Raw genomic sequence first — 21,382 nt, forward strand, 5'->3', positions numbered from 1 at the left:
ATGCAGAATAATCAGTTAACTCAGTTTTGTATTATAATTGTTAATGCATTACCATGTAAGCACTTTTTTTTTTTTTAAAGTGGCAGCTTCTGGTGACTATTGATGGTGGGTTTCATAAATAGCCACTACCGGGAAAGAGTCAGTGGTTACATTGCAAAATCTCACGAAGCAGGAACTGCGCCCTGCCTTGACTCTCTCTCTCTCTCACACACACACACACACACACACACACACACACACACACACACACACACACACACACACACACACACACACACACACACTTCAGCACTCACAAACAGATTAACCATTAACAAACAGAGCTTTGATAACGTTATCTTTGTCTGGGTCGTACCAACTGGTGGGCAGGTGAAACACTGTTGTTTCGCACCCAAATTTCTTCCTTAGAGAGCGTAAATGTAATGACAAGGAAACATTCTTCTATTATAAAATCTTATCCCGGTCTCACCACCAGTCCCATGTAGTGAAATACATCCATCATTTACAAAAAAATAACCCACCCCAAACAGTTTACCTACCCCTGTATTTCGCAACCCGTCTGTGAACGCTCACCTGTTGGCTGCTCGGCTGACGTAGGACGTTCAGGTACTCCCCTCTCGCCCAAATCGTACACAGGAAACACAAAATGGAGGTGATACTACCTGGCTGAGGAAAAGTACTGTTGCGCTCAATATTGTGCAAAACCTGAAACTTTTGTTATTGTGTTGGATAAATTAATAGTAGTTACGTCGACTCAGACACCGGGAAAGGAGTATTAAAATGTTTTGGACGTTAATACTCGCCGCTTTTATGGCGACAGGTAAGTTCATCTGGTTTTTTTTTTTTTTTGGCCTAACAGGGTGGGCCCTTTTCCGCGAAAACTCCGTGCATAAATACTCCCTCTTTCGTTCCTCGAGTCTCTCTAAATTCGACACATTTATTGTAGCTATTTACATTAATGTAGTCGATTATTTAGCGCGACAATAGCGCTAAACAAAAACAAACAAGCATATAACAGCCTCTAATGACAAGGGGGGAAAAGAAAAAGAGAAAGTCGTTTCTTCATTTTTATTTGTTTTGTCATATCGAGATTTTCGCAGTGAAACTGTTTAGAATTGTATTTTTGACATTTGTACGGATGAAAATACACCTACAGTATAAAAACAAAACCCTCAGAGAAAACGCGCTATCACAGGATTATAAAAATATTTGCCAGTAATATGTACAACATATGAAATGTTTTTTTTTCAGCTTTGTTATTTTCATTTTATCAAATGTGGTGACATATTTCCATCAGTGGTAGAAATGCGGTCACGAAACGGAATGTGCCATCAGGAAACTGCCGTGCTGCGTGATGGCGTTGTATAGTTTCTCCGAGGCCTTTTACATTTACGGTGACAGGGAAACTGGTGGTAGACGAGAGGAAGTCTGAGTCACAGCAAGAACACACACACCGGGACACACACATATCTATCAGTATGATACTGTTCAGTTCATCAGCACCACAAACTGTGGCCTCCAAAATGGCATAATATTCAGTCAACATCAAGGCCTCAAAGAATAACCATAGCTAGAGATTCAAAGAAGACACCTGAATCATATGTCATGTAACGTGATTACTATCAATTTAGGGCTTTGACATTTGTATGTTGTTTTTGGTAACAGAAAATAGTTCCATGCAATAATGTAAAATGTGTAAAATGAAAGCAGTAAACAAATATCATATGCCTTTTTTTTTTTTTAACAGTGATATTATTTTTATTTAATCCAGTTTTGTCATATTACAGTGAGGTTTTTTTAATTTAAAAAAGTGTAAAAACTCTGCAGTTTCTTTGCATTTACATGAGCTAGGGAAAATAATTAACACCACATTTTGTTTTTGTTATACGGTTAATTTAGGACCTTTATATTTAAGAACAGCAAGAGTAGAAAAGCTGCAGGGTCCTTTCATGGGTTCTCCAGACCCTCTACAAAACCACAGGTCTTAACTGTTTTTCTGAGGCTTGGTATAAGTGAGACAGAAAACACAGAGCTGACTCATCGCACCCAGTCTCAGCGATACCAGTAGTGGTGTAGAAATATTGTTTATCATGTACCACACCCTAGGAGCATTGTAGGATTATTAGAAGCCTTTACTCAATATTACAAATAAGAGTAACATTTCAATAATACTAATCATGATCATCATCTTCTACCACCAAGTCTCAACCTTGTAAATCTTCAGTGTTTTCAATTTCTTTCTAGAGTCCACCATGGGTGTTGCTGTGCAGTGCCCTACCAAGAGGTACGTCGTCATCCTCTTCCAGCCCGTCACTCTTGTCTGTAACTATCAGACAACCTCCAATCAGCTTCCCCTTGTCACATGGAAGTACAAATCATTTTGCCGGGACCCTATTCAGGCTGCGCTAAATCCCAGCAGTGCAGAGAATGCCCTGGCTCAGAACAACCCTAACTACGACCCCAACATCGAGTGTGCCGACAGCCAGAGGACGTTACGCATGGTGGCGTCCAAACAGGGCAGTTCTGTTTCCCTCAGCCAGGAGTACCAGGGCCGCAAGATCAGCATCATAAACAGTGAGTTGATCAAAACCTACACTCTGAATCCCATTCACATGTAGAGTAAAAAGTGGATGCTGACCTAACAGTTAAAATTAGGTTTAAAAAAATATTCAAAATATATCATTGCAATCTAAAAAAACATGATGCTCTGAAACAAAAGAGCTGCATCTGAGTCAGTCAACAGTTCAGCAATCAACAGTTTGTTACTGCGTCAGAGCTTTGAATGATTTTGAGCTGAATTAGCATGGATATGTCCACATGGAGCAGGGAGGACTGATGTCAGTGTCCCTGTTGATGTCCCTGTAAGCCAAACATAGCTGCTGGGTTGCTGTAATGAACCCTTGCCTCTTACTCTCCAGGAAGGGTCCAGATGTGAGGCGGGGCTCCCTGGAGGCAGTCCAAACAGGAATCCAGTAGTCTCAGTCTCAGTACTTCCATGACTTAGAAGACAGGAAAGTGCTGATATACTATAGATGTAGACTGAGTTTAGCTTTTAAAAGATGACTATCCAGTACAGCTATCCAGTATCATTTCTGCAGCCAGCATGCATGTGAAACATCACTGTGAAGTGTGCCTTTAGGACAAAGTCTCTACGTAGCTTTCTTGGAGTCTGGGCCACTGAGGAAAGTGACAGCGTCATGCTAACGCATTCCATGCCGTGTTAATGCAATCCAGATGCTCTGTGTTAGCAGTTTTACTCCCTCGTAACTGTAACTGGGCATATGCTCATCTTGAGAGGTTATAGTAGTGAGTGTCCAGCTTGTGGACAAGTTCACGGCTTCTTTCCAGTTTCCAAATATTAAGTTGGTTCTGTCTTTAAACTAACAGACTAAAGGTATCATGAGAATTTATGATAGGCATGTCTGAAAACTTTTAACATGTTAAAACATGCGCTAATGCTAAGATTCAAAAAATGCATGTGCTATATCAACAGATTTGTGTGGAGAAACTGCCAAATCTTTGTCTTTGGCTCAATATTGAATTGAATTCAGGCAAACTTTGCATTTCTGAGTCTAAGCTTGTTGACATCTGGTAGTTATTATAGAAATGACATGTATTTTCCCAGCCCCATCTGTCCCGCTGAGGGTGGAACTTCAAAGAGTCCAGTCACTTCAGTTTGTATTTTACACAATCTTTACACAACAGAGCAACGGCGTTTCCTCAAAACAGACAATTACACTCACACACAAACCAAACACACACACAGCTGTTAAATTCTTTCCAGTAGTTGTAGCAGTCTTTGCCCACTCCCCTCATCTTTTTTCCAAACGCTCATCCTTCTGTCTGTTAATCATTGGCCAGATCAGGCTAGCTTTTGGCAAAGACATTACTGTTTCAGTTTTCACTTATAAAAATTAGGGAAATTTTATTTTTGGGAATTAATCAAAGCTCTGTTTTATAAATGTGTGAAAAATGGAATCTGCTTAAAAGAAAATTCATTAGTGTAAGCACATTGTTCATCACTGTTGAGTATTATCAAAAATATAGATGAGACTAGAGTGATTCCATCAACATCAGGACAACGCTTATTAGATAATTTTATTGCTGTAATGATATAGTGAGGCTGCAGTGGAGAGTGGAAGTTAAAGATGCACCAGTGTAAAAGACTACTCATACAAGAAATATTTACTGATTAATATATTTCTTGTTCGAGATTTCAAAATAGTGTAACTTAACAAACACTGTCATAAGGTGCCACTAGATTGTAATATTATAGTAGTAGTGAATAATAATACTGCTGTCACTGTAAACCAAAAATCAAACCTGTGCATATGTTGTTTCTCGCAGATGCTGACCTGAATATCGCACAGACGGCATGGGGTGACAGCGGTGTCTACTTCTGTTCTGTTGTCTCTCCCCAAGATCTTTCAGGAAATGGTGAAGATTACACAGAGCTAATTGTACTTGGTAAGTTACTTCTGTAGGCGTTCATGCAGTTATGGTTTAATTCGTGTTTTCATGGTGAAGTTTGAACATAGGCCTTAGATGTTTTTTTTTTTTTGCAAACTTTTGCAAATAAATCAAATACAAATATCAATTAGTCACATTCTGCTGACACACGCACGCTTATATACACACACAGTTTGCTTCTTCCTTTCTTGTCTGTGCTTCCCCTTTTCTTCACTTTCCTCCCCCGGTTCACACTGCTCAAGGCTTTAAAGTAACCAAGAGCAAAATTGTAAGTACCCATGGCCTGACAGATTTTAATGTGGCTGATGAAGTAGTGAGTGGGCAGGTTTATTGTCAAGAGAGAAAACACCAGCTACTAGCTGGGTTCTGAATAAGTCTTTAGGGTTATTATCTGTAGGCAGTAGAACAATACCATGGGGCGCTTTAAAGTAATTGTGGCTTTATCTTTCTTTCACAGAGAGAAAGTCAAATACTACTGACCTCCTGCCTGGCATTGACTTTCTGGTTATGGAAGGTAGTACAAGCCCCATGATGTAGCTCAGTCATGTTTTAGTCCTACTTTACACGTTTATGAGGGAGAGTGAGGCTTAGTTGTTAAGGAGATGGGATTGTCACACGTTTATTACACAATATCCAAATTGCATTGCTTGCAGTCACTCAGATTGTGAAGACAATTTAGACCGCTGCCTTTCAGTAGATTTCAGGCCAAGATTGTACTTCATGTGTACAAATACAGACAAAAGTGAACAGGCCTCTAATTTCAGTTAAAAACATCCTGTTGTGGGGGGAAAAATTACAATATAATGAAATGTTTATGCAAAACCTACCTCATACTCATTACCTACCTCTGTTTCTCTTTCTGTAACATGGCTCAGCTCCTATGTGTGACTTCTCAGTGGTGATTGCCTATCTGTGGTTGCCAGTGTGGTTATCAGTGTACACAGCCTAATAATTTTTTTTTTCCTCTGTGCTTTGCTTATTTAGTTTCCATTATAGCAGATTCATTTTGATTCTGCAGATTCATACAGTATCTGCCCCGTCTTTAGTGTTTTTGTTAGCTTTCCCACGTTGCGTGTGCCGCCTGAGCCGACTTGCAGAGTGAAATCGTGCCTTGGTTACTAAAACAAACCGGCTCTACTGGTTTGACAAAACACTGAAAAATACCCAAATTACCACTGCAAATAATGTGCTTTGTCTATATGAACAGTCACTTAAATAATTCAACCAGCATTTATAAACAGCAAACAGCAGGACTGAGATGACTATTAGACTGTTTCGAGAGTCTACACTGACTTGGACAACGGAGAAACTTCTGCTACTTTCTAGTTGACTGTTCCAAAGGGATGTATTTACATATAACTGCCTAGAGATTTTCTGTTCAAAAAGAAAATCCAACCGAAGCACAAGTTCTACTTCAGTGAGTTACGCAAAAGCAAATATTACATATAGACAGCCACATCTATAGTTCTGGTCTGAAAACAAACGTAAGCCTGATGTTTATGCTGCCTTAATTGTATGAATATGAAGAAAGTGTTGAAAAAAGTCCTTTTTCTTTTTTGGCCTTGTTTAAAATAGGAAAAAATTTAAACCTTTGATATAAATGTATCTAATACATCCCCTGCTTGTCCACACAGACTGGCTCTTTGTTGTTTTGGTGATTTTGGGCTTCCTGTTGCTTCTGCTCCTGATTGGGATCTGCTGGTGCCAGTGCTGTCCACATACGTGCTGCTGCTACGTCAGCTGCCCCTGCTGCCCCGAGCGCTGCTGCTGCCCACGAGCACGTAAGTACAACCTGTAATTTTTCTTTTCCTGTATGTAATCTAGGACTGGGTATCAAGCTTCAATACCTTTTTAGACCGGGCAAATGGCCTGAAGCGCCTCAAAGTACCACAAGTTGGATTTAATCACGCTCTTCTTTACTTATTCTTTAATCAGATCAATTACTACAAATTTTACCAATGTTAGACTGCATTTTGTGTTATGGCTACTTGCATTGAGACATTAAACTTTTATTATTTTTAGCTTGTAAAAATAGATTTACTAACAAAAAAACAAAACAAAAAACATGTTTATATTCCTCAAAGTAGCATCTGTTTGAGTTTTAAACAAGCTAAACCATAATCTTATAGATTTGTGTGTGTGTGTGTGCAATCTGGCCTTGATTGCACCTGTGCAAAAAAAATTAAGTTTTATTACAGATTTACTTACTCAGGTAATCTTTCTGAGGTATTTATCTCTGAGATGTATATCCTGTAATAAAATACAAGGCAGTGCTGTAAAGGGCATTTAGCTAGCCACAGAGCTGTAAAGTAGAGCGGGCAGCATGAGAGCGCAAGATAAAGCTCACTAGAGCTCACTAAGTAACATTATATTTTGCCTAATGCCTACAGAAACATAAGTTAAAATGGCAGGCTGTTGTCTTATGGGTTCCATTTGTAAGTTTTCCCCTTAATTTGAATGGCTTTCCACAGTTGTGTGTTTATTTCTGTTCCTGCAAACCAATATCTATGAGGTGTTTCTGCCATTCCATACAGTCATGTTTTTGTTTTTCTTTCCACTGCAACTAACCATCTTCCATTATTTCACAGTGTATGAGGCTGGAAAAGCAGTGAAGAAAGGTGTGTCCAGTCAATATGCTCCCAGCATGTATGCTCCCAGCATGTATTATCAGCCAGGATACAGTGGCCAACTAGTGAACCAGCCCGCTGTACCCCTGCTTCCTCTACCCAATGGAGCTGGACCCCCACCTCCCCAGAATGGTTATGGTCGCGAATATGATGGCGCCAGCTCCGGTGAGAGTTTCTCATGCGAAAACAAGTCTTGGCTAGTGTTTGTTCTCACTGAAGATTGCCTGATGAATAATTTCTGTAGCAGCTCTCATTATGTGTTGAACTTGAGCAGACGTAATCAAAAAGTTTGAACTGAAACCGCAACTTTCAAGTCTCTCAACTAATTTGAACTTTGTTGAAACCTTGTTTAAATTTGTTCTGTTGTGTCCACGTAGTTGGACAGGGCTCCCAGGTGCCGTTGCTGCATGACCAAGACAGTGGAGGGGACCACAGTGAGTAAATGGGCATAGGGGAAAACACAAACCGCAAACTTTTAGTTTTGTTATTTATGTAGGTGGGGTATTCTTGTCTTGTAATCTGCACAACAAAGCCCACATGCTGAAAAGAAAATACTGAAAAAACATTTCATGTGTTTCCATTCTGTCATTAGTAATTCAGTTATTAGACTTATCAGGTTTGCACCTTAGATTAAGTGACTTGATATTGATTCTGATATTCCCTGCTGTGTGATTATGCTCAAAATTTGATGCAGTCACATTCAAATATAATTCTAGCCAAGTTATTTTCTCTTTTTAACCTGCTGATTACCATTTTTAACCCATAAGAAATTACACTTCTATGTTTGTTCATATTATTTTTTTTCATTGTCCTACTGATCAGGATATTCTAATACATATGAATGTAATTAGATGACTATGATGCCACAGGCCATGTGGCTCTGTACAGTGTTGCCCTCATTTCCTTCCTGTGGGTATTCGTTGTGAAGACGCCCTGCAGTTGGTAGAAGTTAAAGGGAGCAGTGACTTGAGCATGCAGGTGCAGGTAGTCATAATGCCGTGATCTCACTAAATTTAAATGATACGGATCTTGCTGAAAAGAATACGGTTCACTAGTTGTTGGAAAAAGTCCCCTCACTCTTACAGTTGCTTCAGGGTCTTTATGTAGCTTGTTGTCCAGTATCATGCTCTGCTGACTCCAGAAGTGTGACATCATGTTGGAAGTATTCTGTTTTCATGACCAACATGGCTGCCAGTCATATTAGTCATGGACCACTTTGTTTTAGAAAGTGGAAATTTAACATCTAACCTCGTGTTAGATCATTCATTGCATTAAACCATTCTCACAAAAACAGCAGAACACAGAGGTGGTGAGTGTGCAAATGACGAAATCGCACAAACATCCACTTCCTCATAAGCAGGTGGCTGAAATGAGCAATATACAGCAAGTTTGTTCAGTTAATAGAGTTTGGTGAATCTTATTTGCAACACTTGTATGAGCAAGACAGGCTTAGGATAAGAATATGAAAATGTTCTTGTATGAAGCCCAATGATTCAGTGTATTTGCATGAGGCTACAGAAGCTGAAATCTGAATCTTGCCTCCTCTGCTTTCCAGCTCGCAGTGGATATCGTATCCAGGTGGACCCAGACGGGAACGCCACCCGTGCCATCTACTATATGGAGAAGGAGCTTGCAAAATTGGACCCCTCGAGACCTGCTAACTACAATCGCTGTGAGTGACTGATGACTACTGCTATTATGGTTGCAGTTTCGTGCTAACTGTGCCACAGACTACTGGGGGGAGGTGAATCAACTTCTTGTGAAATTTGTAGTCATCCCCGCTAGAGCTGGTTGATAATTAGAGATGGGTTCTGGTAGCCAATTTTGGAGCCGGTTCTGTGTTGGTAAAATACCTGGATTTGTTAAGCTCCATGGCCAACAAATCTCTTCATTAAGGCCTCTGCAGCTGCAGCACATCCCAACACTACAGAGAAGCCAACACCAAAGAGGCAAACATTCTAAGGATATTTTTCCTATAACAAAATAATCTACAGTTTTGGATACATGTAAAACAATACATTCATTGAATAGTTTTTTGTAGTTGATGGCAATGTGGTGAACAGTAAAGAACTGTAGATAGTACATGCACACATAGAGAAAACTCTGTTTCCCTTCCACTGAAATGAACTGTAATGTCATCTTTCAGTTCTGGTTATTGCCTCCCACACTGTAATGATTTGTATGGAAAAATGACAACAAAGGACTGAAAAGGAGAACACATGAGCCGAAGAACAAATGAGTTGACAAATACCCAAACTGTAAATTATTTGCTATTAGCCACGAATGTTGCATTTTTCTTTTCCTTTAATTTTTTAAAATGATGGTGACAGATAATACAAATGAAATCAGATGTGAAACTGACCAATATTCTTGACGATGTACAAATACGCACAGCACACAACATTCAAATTAAATTTATACAAGAAAAGGGAATTGTATTTCATAAAATGTATTTTATTTATTCTCTCCCACCTACTGTCTGTTTTTCTCTGTTTTCTTCCCTTAGTGGACAATATGAGTGAAGTCAGTTCCCTGCACGATAGCTTGGAGCCTCGAGGGGCTCGCGGGGGTCGTTCCCAGCCGCCACCTTTGGCTACAGTCTATGACCGAGATGAAGCTATGAGCACCATCAGTAGCGTTTCGCAGCAAGGCCGCCGTCACGATGACCACCCACGCCGTGGTGGCGGCTACATGGGGGGTCGTGTACGCGCTCGCTCCATGGACAACCTCGATGACATCGGACACCGCTACGACCGAGACAACTACCCACCCCACCGGCACCCAGATGAACCCAGAGGAAGGAGAGGGTAAGTCTTTTTTTCCCCTTTGCAAGATCTCCTTATTACTATCATCATTAGTACATTTTTTATTAAATGTGATAAATGATACAACATGTAAATCTTTAATGTTAAGACTTTAATATTTTCTAAGAACAGGGAGACAAGTTCTAGGCATTCTCCTATGCTTGTAAATAAAATATGTAAATTGGAATAAAAATGAACTATTCCTCTCTGCTTAGAAGCTGAGAACTGAATTAAAGGAACTTTTTTGTACTTTTTAGACCCTGACTGTGGTTACGCAGCTGTGGTGTTGTTTTCTTCCTCCCTCAGAGATAACTGAACAACATAGTTGCACCACAAGAAAGCACAGATTGGTTTATTTTTCAACTGCAAGATGTAACTTTCAGTGCATAACTTGAGCCCATTTATTTATTTTAAAATTTAACAGATCATTAACCTTAACCTTCCTTACTATTGCAACATGGATTATCATAAATATTGTCATAGTAGCATAGATATTATTGTACAATTTATTCATCACTTGTAATTGGGAACATTGTAAACGGTACTCAGCAGTATGTTTATTTTACATCTATATACATTAACTTTTATTTTACTTTTTATTCATATGTAGTTTTCCTTCCCTCTTTCTCTCTCTGTTTTGCTGTTACCTTGCTTACTTGTGGTCAACAAGAAGTTCTAGTTAACATGTTCTTTGAGGAATTCTCAGAACCAGACGTCCATATCACCAGTAACACGTCATTTACAATCAAGTGACTCAAAAAACTGCAACCTCGACTACTTGTTTTTGATTTAACTGTTTGTATACATACAAGTTATGTATGTGAACAAAATCATTATGAGGGAGTATGTCCTTTTTCCCCCCCCATAACTGTGACCTAATTAAAAATCAGCTGCATTTAATAAATAAAAGAAAATTAAAAAAGAAAAGTTTAATGTAGATTTAATAGAAGCAAAAGAAACAATATGAATATGGCTTCTATGGTCAAATTTGGATGCCTAACTTGAGAATAATGACATACCAAAGCTGTTGGTTATTTTAATCATTCACTCATTCATTCATTCATTTATTACATATTTTATGCAGTGCCTTTAATTTTATATTTTGGAGCCATTCTTCCATTGCTGTAGGAAATGCACTGCAAATAAAAAAATGGAACAATCAATAAATGAAATGTGGCCAGATGAGTGGGTGAAAGTTGGATCTCAGTTCTCAGTTCTCAGAAACAGCACCATGATGCGATGTGTGTAGTAACTCGATGGGGGTTTCCAAGTAAAATGTGACCATGCACTGGTAATTTTGGTGGTTTAACCTTCTGTCAGTAAAATCATAGCATAAACGTGACAGCTAGCTGAGCTTAGATAAGCTTCAAGTTCCAGCTAAACTGATCTTATATTGCCAGAAGTGCTCTTGCAGTTTTTGTGCTGTTGTATTGCCCAATGTAGGGTAATGTAACAGCATGCAGTTCAATCAAACATAGCAAAATTATGGGTCTTTGTAATGTGTTTGTTTTCCCATTTCCCCTAGCAAATAGTAAAAATGGTATCAGTTTTTCTAATTTCTCAGTTTATTATTTTACTAATTGTTTAAGAGACAATCTGAGAGAAAATCTGAGACTAGCTTAAAAACCTGTTACAAATCAATGTCTTATCTTCAGTCTTCCCCTCTACACTCTTTAGATCTATAGGACTTTTCTACTTCCTGAATCAATAATCAAAATAATACATGGAAATACTGTGCATAAAAGGGCAGAAACAAACAACATGATTTAAAAAAAGCCATCGGAGGTAATGCGTGCATCATTCTAACTGAATTTAGCTGTATTTACAGGTTTCTTCATTTAAATTTCCACACCAGATTACTGTTGGTGTGCTTTCCAAACATTGTTTCCAAACTTAACCTTTAGTCAAAATTTTATTTACATCGTAGTGTATTTGTAAACCACTGTCCTCAGACAGTCAGTCTCTCCTTTATATTCACGTTTCATACAGGAAACACGCTGACAATGCCATACAGTACTGTTGGGTATTTCGATATGATGTTGTTAGTTTTTTGGTTGGTGTATTTTTTGCCTTTGAATGTTTGGCCTTGACATGCACCATTTCACACATAATGCTCACTAACTTCCTGAGAAGCTTCAACTTTGCATGCAATTTGTCACCTGTGAAAGTTAAGGTGGCCATAAATCACTCTTCCTGCTTACTCAGGATTACTGACGGTTTCCACCTGGTGATTGTCAGTGGTTGTACTTTGTCAAGCATCTTTTATATTTTTATATTGCTGCATAAGGAATATTTCAATCAAATGAAAACTAGTTACACAGCATTTATTGGCCTTAAACTTAAACCTGGTGATTCCTGTAAGAAGCAGTGCCTGGGTTAAGCTAAACAAGCACTATGGTATAAACTGGAAGTGAGGACACAGGAATGAGGTTTAACTTTAAATTGTTTTAAATGCAAATCAGGAGCAAATCTAATTGCAGAGCCTGCGTATGTTGCTGTCTCCTCTAAATCTGCTGTGTTGTCTCTTTAGCTCGGATGATGAGTGGAGCAGCAGTGCCCGCGGTGGCTACAGCCGCGACTTTGATGACCGCAGGCGTCGCGACTACTCCCCTGACAATAATCGAAGAAGAGAAGAAGGAGCCTACGGCGGCCTCCAAGGGAGACGCAGCCGCAGCCGCGACGATCTGATGGACCTGGAGAGGGATCGCCGGCATGGTGGTGCTGCCAGGGGTGGACGAGATGATTATGATGATAGCTTCTTGCGAGAGGCTTTGGAAAAGAAGAGGATGGGCGAGCAGCAGCGGGCACGCAGTCGGGAGCACCTGGACAGCGAGAGTGATCGCTCAGATCGGGCGAGAGCACCTCGTGGGGCTCCACCTCTTCCTCTGAATCCGCCCTCTGGATACCCCGGCCGTCGAGATGCCTACCCACCTCCATCACCACCGCCGTACAGTGAAGATGAAAGTGTGTCATCTTCAAAGAAAAGCAACCTTCGCAAGGTGAGTCACAGCAAAACTCCATTCTACAGTCATACTGTTTCACAGCAACAAATATTACCTGAGTAACCACAGCTTTACATTTATTTACAGGTTACATACGTACAGCTTGCATAATTTCTGGTTTTGTCAGCTCCCATTCTTACACATCATAGAGGGGTTCTGCTGGATTCAGTTCTAGTAACTGAGGAGCCCACTGAGGTCCACTGAACTCATTATCATGTTCATGAAACCAGTGGGAGACAACTTTTGCTTTCTGACATGGTTCGTTAACATGCTGGAAGCCAGATGAGTGAAATCTTGACTGATCGTTATTGAGGGGCCCGAAATTTGCCAGGCGGATATTTGTTTGGACCTGTTTAGACCACCACCATCAGCCTGGTCTGTTGACACAAGTCAGGTTGGGTCCATGGATTGTGAAACTACCATGCTGCAGCCTCAGCAGAAATCCAGATTCATTAGACCGGGCTACATTTTTTCAGTCTTCAGCTGTACAGTTTTGGTGAGCCTGTGGCCACTGCAGTCTCAAATTGTTGTTCTTAGCTGACAGGAGAGGAACCAGACATGGCTTTCTACTGTTATGGCCCATCCCCCTCAGTGTTGTGCATTCTGAGATGCCTTTCTGCACACCACAGATTTAGTGGTTTTCTGATTCACTGTAACCTTTCTGTTTTGGTACTATTCTGAGTGAACTCTGGTGACTGTTGGGTGTGGACACCAACAGTCACGCCATGACTCTGAGATCACCTTTTGTCTGTGAACATTAACTGAAGCTCCTGACCTGTATCTGTATTAATCTGAGGCTGAAGAGGTTCATACAAGTTTACTTTTTATATTCCAGTTTGACTAACATTTGTTAAAAGCTAGAGCTGCTATAGCCTTTAAAAAAAGACATATTTGTGACCTGTTTTTAAGATTTACGTCTTATGAATCTGGGATTGAGTGCCACAGGTAGGGCACGGAAATTAAAGTATTAAGAAACAAACTAGCTCATTGTTGACTTTGGATTTTTCATGGGATTTGACCAAAAAAAAAAAATTATAGAATATTTCCAGCCTAAACTCTCATTGAGACACCTAAAACGTGGTTAAATTAGGATTTGTGTTTTGTTTCCCCCATTACATTTTTAACTGAACATCACTTTTCTTATCTTACAGAATGGAGCTGTGAGTCGGGAGAGCTTGGTTGTGTAACCATGATGTGAACAACCAGTCCAACACTGCAGCTTTGATCTCTAACTACAAAAGGACCAGTTAACTGTAAATATTAGTCACACTGTGATTTGCTGTGCTGATTTTTGTATTGTGTAATTTACAGTAACCACAAATTGATGCTGAATGTGTATGTATACTTTTCTATCAGGGAAGAGGTGCACAGATCTGTGCTCCTTTTCATGTATAAAAGATTGTGGCTGCCACAAGTGCCTTAGAGTGTACAGAATTTTTAATATAGATTTTAAAGTCAAGCTGATGCATAATTCTGAGTAAAAGTTTTCATCTTAACACATAAACATGTTCAGATATGTTTTAACTTTCAGTTTTACTTAGCTGATAAAGGGTACACATTTGTAGGGTTAGTGGGTTGTTTGTGTTGGTTTTTTGTTACTTTCCTTTTTGCTTGTGAACAAAAAAAACCTTTTTATACTACAAACTATATACTTATTTTAGAAACCTGGTAAACAAATAGTCTTAGAAAAAATGTGTTTTGAGTACTTTTATTTTTGTTATCTCTCTCTCTCTTTTTTTAAACACAGAATTTGAGTTTTAACCTACAATATATTGTACAGCCAAGCAGTAGTATCTTCATAATATGCTAATAATAATTGTAATGTGATGAAACCTGATTTTACAATAAAGGTCTCCATTGCCAGGCCATTTTCTGTATTTGACTTGCAGAGTTTTACCACTAGATGACACCATCATGTTGGTGTGTAGTCTGATGGTACAGAGAACTGTTAAAAACCTTCTGCTGTTGTGTTTTTCTGGAACGTGTGAGGTATTAATCATAGAAGTTGTTCAGTAGCAGTATAATGTATGAATCAACTTTCTGTACTGAATCTGAGGAAGTTCTGAGTTTATTATTGAGGGTTCAGTAAATGGTTCTGTAAGTGTTTCCACTGCCTTTACTGCATGTCTGTAATTTGTCCACTCAGATTAATATTACATTAGATTACATGTATAATAGAAGAAAATCTTTTATTCCAAGTTGCTCATCTAACAGTAATTAAACAGAATTTAATTATATAGCTGTAAGAGCACAGGTGGGTCCACTTGCTGGGAATTTCTGCTTGTTGCACCTCTGATTGTCTCATTGGGTTGTGTGCAGGGTCATCAGTGATGTTTCACACATGAGCAGTGGCAGAAATGTCTCCCTGCTGTCAACTCTAGGATCCCTGTTTGCCCCAAGCCTTGTCCTTTCTTCTGACCCATAGCCAGAAGCTTTCTTATTTTGCCTCCTCCGCCAGGTCTCAAGGTCCTCTTCAGGTGACAATATGGACCTTTTTGCTGTAGTGGTGCTGAACGTAGCTTCAGGAGTGTGGGGCAGTTCTTTCATGCCCTGTAAGGTACGCCATTTGTTCCAGGAGCTGGTGTGGCTCTTGCACTCCACTTTCGCATGCCCTAATAGGTAGTCACTTTGGACCAACCACAGCTGGTGTCTCAGGATCTGTTGGTCATTTGTTGTTGCCATTCTGGTCATTGCAATGTTGTCTGTCCTGATTGGTCCATTTTCCATCCCGTCTCTCGGTGAACCATCAGTGTGTTCTTCTTGTTTTGCTTGTGGTTAGCTTAGGGACTCCAAGTAGCAGGTGCTATGAAGACATGTGGATGGTGCAAGCCGGTCTTTCCTGGCAGCCCTCCAGTCTTTCCTGGATGCCAACTGCTCTGTTTGCCGTAGTCACTGGTAACTACTGTGAACAGCATATACACACAGTATCACACTATATACTGCTTTTTAAAGTTCCTGCTGTTTAATGTTTCAGGTGTTTGTGGCAGCCATCTTCTCCTCACTGTATGTTCCTCCTGCTGTGCGTCACACGACAGCCTGAGGTTTCTGCTCGTGAAGGGTGTTTATAGTAACCGAGGTTTGTAGTAATCATTACCACATTACAACACAAAATCAGATGTAACAGTTGTTACGTGCATTTGGGACAAACGAAGTTATGTTTAAATCTGTGTTGCCGTATGTGGGTTCCTATTGCACAACAGGAAACCAAGAAACCAAACTCTGGAGACTTAGTCAAACAGTTCAGCTGATTCAATAAGCTATCAGCAATCACATTTAGCAAGGTTTTGCTGATCCTTTTGTATTAATGCAGAAGTTAGAGAACATCATCGGGCACCTATGTAAGACCAGAAAATGTTCTGCTTCTGCTTTTTGCTTGCCTGATTTCTGCATGTTTCTCTCCAAGGCCAGCTTTCTGTCAATAGCTAACTTTCTGTGATTGCATTAAGACTGGCCCCATGTCATAACTTTTCGGTCTGAGAAATCAAAACCCAACAGACATCTGCCAAGCACACACATATTCCTTAATTTGGTCATCTTGTTTATAGTAGCTGTACATTCAGTACATAGAAAAAGATTTTTGTTGCTAGTGAGTGAAGGTGAGCAAAAACATGAACTACAGTGTAGCTGGAGTTATTTAAAATGTCTCTGTAATAAGCTGCTTCAGTGGCCAACACATCAGACCATGGTCGTGCTGAGCAGTTCCCAGGTGTGAATGTATGGTGTGTGAATGAATGGATAACAGAAAAAAAAAAACTTTTCTCCTGCTCAGCCTGAGACATATGGTCATCTGCACAGGCAGGCAAAGCATCAGCCTTCACCTTCATCCTAAACAGACACCATGAGTCTGTGTCCAGTATGGTACTGGCTGATCTGAGATCTGTTGCGTTCACCATTTTCGACTTAAGGATATTCATGTAAGCTTTCCACTGTAGTCTGTTCAATTTAAAATAAAATTAAAAAAAAAATTAGATTTTTGATATTCATGTTACCATTTGTAGGTGCAGAAAGGACAATAGCAATTGTACTTTTAATGGTCCTTGGTCCCCACTTTAGGGACCACAGACTGGGATCTTCAGTCGAGGTGTCTGGGTGGGTCCAGTTTCATCTTAAAGTGACACTCCGCAGATTTAGTATTACACTTCTGTTGGGACACTCAGTGAAGCCAAACTCATAGAAGTAGGATCACAACTGAGACCAAACCCCTTATTTATAGTCACTGGTAAGGGCCAAATTCCAAAAATACTGGATTGTACTTTTCCCAGAGTACCATCAGCTTCATACTTTACTTTTCTCACCGCAGGGGTTCATTCACAAATGTGTTATCACCTGCTTGTGTCACTATGACCTGAAAAATTTAGAAAATGTGTTTAGACTGAAATTTAAAGCCCTGGTTCTTTTCAGTAATAAACTGTACAGTATTGATAGCAATGTTGTTTATTTAGTGCAATAAATGTACACAAAATAAATAACTTTGAACATACTAATATGAAATAATATAAATAAACTACTTGTAGCTCAGAATAACCTGCATCCATAAATTTTACTTCATATATTAATTGCTTAAGATCTACTACTGTACCTAACGTTGCAGTGCATGTGCACATGCTATTCTCTCATTTTACATGTGCTCGCATACAATGAGAGATCATTATGGGCACTTTGGGTGCGCTTTCAGTTTTATCACCAGATAAATTTGGAATAGATAATCACGTAAAACTGCTTGTTTTGAACCTGTCTGATCATCTGATCAATTGTGTTTCTTGCACAGTTGGACTTTGTTGTTTGTGAGAGAATCATCCTTTCATTAAAAAAAATGTAAATATGGTAGACTAGGGTACATTTGCTCTTCCATCACAGGTTCTGAATGCCAAAGACCCAATCTGCTGACAGCGAGAGTGAGAGAGAGAGAGAGAGAGAGAGAGAGAGAGAGAGAGAGAAAGTGTAAGAGAGAGAGAAAGTGTAAGAGAGAGAGGAGGGAGAGCAGCAGAGAAAGCAAATGCCGAAGCAGAGAAGGCGACTCTGAGCTCCTCACTGGCTTCAGATCAGATGATAAGGTAAGAGCTCTGCCACTCTCTGATCTACAATTATTCGTCATTACTTTTAGATTTTACTTACATGTAAATCCTGAACACGCTGCTGGGTTTTTGCTTCACTCTCTGTCATAACTCCGTCTTTCCTTTTCCCATCTGTTCAAATGCTCACAGCAGTGGATTGTATATGTACAATTAATCTATTAACTCGTCCACAACATTTAATTATTCCAGTCTACACTTGATAGATATTTGATGTTGTACCAGATTAATTGGATTGGCCACAAAGAATGACATACAGAAAATAAGTAATAGGCTGTCTGTTCTGTTTGATAACTATGCATTAGGTATTCACCTGAGTATGTGCTGAAAGATTGGAGACAGGTGACTTAGAAAAGTCAGCATTTTTCAGATTTAAATATGGGTTTCATATTGTTCTCCACTAATGATCACTTTCACTGCCAGTATTATGTTCAGCTTTTTTTTTTTGTCATCACGACCTTGTTAGCTGTCATTTTGTGCAAATACACAGTAGTCATTGTTTTCTTAGTAGTCTGAAGTATCTGTCTTACACAGTTTTTCAGTGATGACACAAATATTTATGACGTGGCGTTATGGTAAAACACAGAACTAAGTTCTTCTAAAAATTGCGATTGGTCAGAGGTTACAGCTAGAGAAAATGTTTCAGAAACGACCTGCATATTAAACACTCCAAATCCAAACCACACAATGACAGTTGGAGCCCAATATGGAAACTTAAGCCAAGTAGGACAAATTTGAGATTAGTTGCACCTTTGGGAAATAAAATCCCATGTGACACAGGGACAGCAGCATGGCAGGGTCCTGAGTGGGGTCAATAATCTCAAACTGAGATATTTTGAGGGATTTAAATTTAAACCCAATATTTTGGACATACAGGCACAAACATATTTCTCCATCATATTCTCTGATGAAGCCCATAGCGCCAAATTTGAAATTCACTATACGCAACAAGGAAGTACAAAAATCATTTTCATGCTGATAAAATAAAAGACAAGTTAAATATTTTAGCCTCTAAATTAATCTTCAATCTTTCCAAAGTCCCTCTCGGAGTGAGTGTGCAAGTGTTCCAAGCTAAATCACTGTTTAATTTAATTGAATCTTAACCTGAGACTTTAAAATGAAAAAAATTTCCTCTTTTTGTTCAACAAAATTAGAAAAACCTCAGAATTGAATTACGTGAGCAGTAGACACATTGTCTTTTAAAGCACAACATAGGTTTTAAACCCTACTCGTAATTTATTTTCATCTGTTTCTTCACGTCAAATAAAGGTAAAGTGATTTAGGTAAACATCTGATGAGTGGAACAAAAAAAGTTTCAGCATTTTTCCAACTGTTCATCTGCTTTCAAACGGTGGCCATCCACTGCTTCTGTCCAGTAAAATGGACAGAGGGACAATGGATCCATTCTCAGTGTGTTGTTCTGTCACCCGTCTCTGTCCAGCACAAGCCCAACGCCCCCTCATCCACCCACACACCCTCTCTCCCCACACAACCCTTCACATCTACACCACAACATTGTAAAAGCATCATCGTGTGTGTGTGTTACTCTTAGAACAAAAACAATAATGTTGCAAAAGCTATGAGATACAGTATGTTTGTGGATTTGAAGGCTGGATTGTAACTGTCGACCCAGTGTCCGTAGAAAGTTACTAAAGTCTCAGCTGTGCGTGTGTTCTGCTTTTAATTCAGCTGCTTTGTTTCTGAAACAGGATTTGATTAAAATTAACAAGCAAATCATCACTGAAAAACCATGTCTCTCAAACTCATAAACGAGATGAAGCAGTTCCTGTGTTAAGCTGCTGGACTTCCTTTATGGGACCCATCATTCCCAGCTTCAGCCCTGCTTCCATCACAAAAGCCATAGCTCACAATCTCAATGTGGCTGCTCGAACTTGCTAAAAGCCACAAGAGTCACAACTGTGAGGCAAAGGTCGAACAAGAGACAGAGACAAACGAGTGAGGGCAGAGAAAAGGGGATTGTTGTGATTAAAAGACAATTATCTGTGCACATCGACTTCCCAGTGTTGTGCGGTGTCAGGCTCGAGCTGAGCTGTTCTGTCCCAGAAGGCCTCGGGAGACAATGGCTACTGTGTCAGGAGGAGGGAGGGGGGCGTGTTAACAAGTCTTGGGGTTTCACAGCACCCTGTAACTGTGTGAACACTTCTAATGCCTCATTTACGCTTAATAATGTGTGGTGATTTTAGTAATGTTAGTAGTACGAAGGTTGAGTTGGCCTATGGCTGTATTTTAACAAGCATATTTCCCAATTTGATGTCCAACCGCCTTAAAAAAAAACAAACAACAATGAGGTGAAGTTGTAAATAAACCTTTAAAACAGGCTTTGGGCGAACCTTACTTGTAGAAAAATCACAATATTAAAACTTAAGTTACCCAGGTTTGCTTTCGGTTACTGTTGCTTGCTGATTATGTAGAGTTGCAAAGTGGAACTATTACATAGACTGCAGGAAAAAAAAAAGCACAACAAAACCAATGTGTTTAAAAGCAGCTCCAGAGTGACCTCAGCTCACTGTGTAGTTCAGTCAAAGGACATCAAGGAGGAGCCTGTAGTGTCTTCGATCACAGAGGCAGTGGAGATGTTTCTCATACACAGCCCCAGCTTTGTACTAAGATATGATGAAGCCCAGTAACATTAGTGGAAGGTTCAAATGTATTATTAAAATAAAACAAATAGTCTAGTTTAGTCCTGTAAAGTAGATTTGTACTCATCTGTACTAATTATAGCTTTTGAACTTTTTCTAGCTTGTTGTTTTCAGTCGGTTCTGTAACTTAAATCTGATGTTTAATCATTTATGAAGCTTAAACACTTTTGCCTGTAATTCAATCCAGCAATCTCAGTGCTAAACATGTAAACTTTATGTGCATAATAAAAATAGATATTACTATTATTCAATCTATTATTTTTAAAAGATACAATAAATATTAGTCTCTACGTCATGTTCTGAACAGCAGATTTGCAGGGTAAAACATGCAAGAACATTGTTTGTTTTTTGTTTTGTTTTATTTGCTGCTGCTTTGGGTTTTTAGTCTCCAAACTGTGACAAATGTGATTAAAAGACAAACAGTGGCTTTTAGCCCCCTCACTACTTTAATTCATGTCCTTTCCCTCTTATTGTTCCTCATCCCCCTCATCATCCTCACCACCCCCTCCCAAACTCACTTCCTGGCTTCTGTTACACTGACCTCAAAAACAAAACAAAAAAATCTGGATGTGCACTCCATCAATCCAAAATGATCAAATGTGCTCAATTCCATCCAGTGTAGACCAACTGGCGGTGTTGGACAGAAAGACCCTGGAGCTCAAAGCCTCACCCATATTTGTTAGGGCAAGGGGAAACAGTGTGGCCCTTTGTGGCCCCGTGTGTATTTATGAATGGTTTAGCCTCAGA

The 21,382-nt window shown here is 39.5% G+C and overlaps 1 protein-coding gene across 2 annotated transcripts; it reads left to right on the forward strand.

Annotated features, from left to right (window-relative positions):
- Positions 1 to 610: 610 nt before the first annotated feature.
- On the forward strand, positions 611 to 14,769 carry lsr (lipolysis stimulated lipoprotein receptor). Of its 2 annotated transcripts, XM_041044796.1 has the most exons (11): positions 611 to 820; positions 2,245 to 2,574; positions 4,348 to 4,467; positions 4,928 to 4,984; positions 6,105 to 6,251; positions 7,059 to 7,262; positions 7,475 to 7,531; positions 8,653 to 8,769; positions 9,604 to 9,904; positions 12,432 to 12,900; positions 14,055 to 14,769. In XM_041044796.1, exons 1-11 carry the CDS (start codon positions 781 to 783, stop codon positions 14,088 to 14,090), a joined length of 1,878 nt encoding a protein of 625 aa, XP_040900730.1. In that variant the 5' UTR covers positions 611 to 780; the 3' UTR covers positions 14,091 to 14,769. The 2 variants fall into 2 exon arrangements, with proteins under 2 accessions (XP_040900730.1, XP_040900731.1); XM_041044797.1 differs by lacking the exon at positions 4,928 to 4,984 and having other exon boundaries at positions 612 to 820.
- The last annotated feature ends 6,613 nt before the right edge of the window (positions 14,770 to 21,382 follow it).

The sequence above is a fragment of the Toxotes jaculatrix genome, chromosome 8 (assembly GCF_017976425.1).
Source record: "Toxotes jaculatrix isolate fToxJac2 chromosome 8, fToxJac2.pri, whole genome shotgun sequence".
Lineage (NCBI taxonomy): Eukaryota > Metazoa > Chordata > Actinopteri > Toxotidae > Toxotes > Toxotes jaculatrix.

Bases quoted from the DNA above. Each gene is read 5' to 3' on its own strand.
- lsr (XM_041044796.1), top strand. From the start codon at position 781: ATGTTTTGGACGTTAATACTCGCCGCTTTTATGGCGACAG. The intron at 6,252-7,058 runs GTAAGTACAACC...ATTATTTCACAG, and splicing joins CTGCTGCTGCCCACGAGCAC to TGTATGAGGCTGGAAAAGCA. The intron at 7,263-7,474 runs GTGAGAGTTTCT...GTGTCCACGTAG, and splicing joins ATATGATGGCGCCAGCTCCG to TTGGACAGGGCTCCCAGGTG.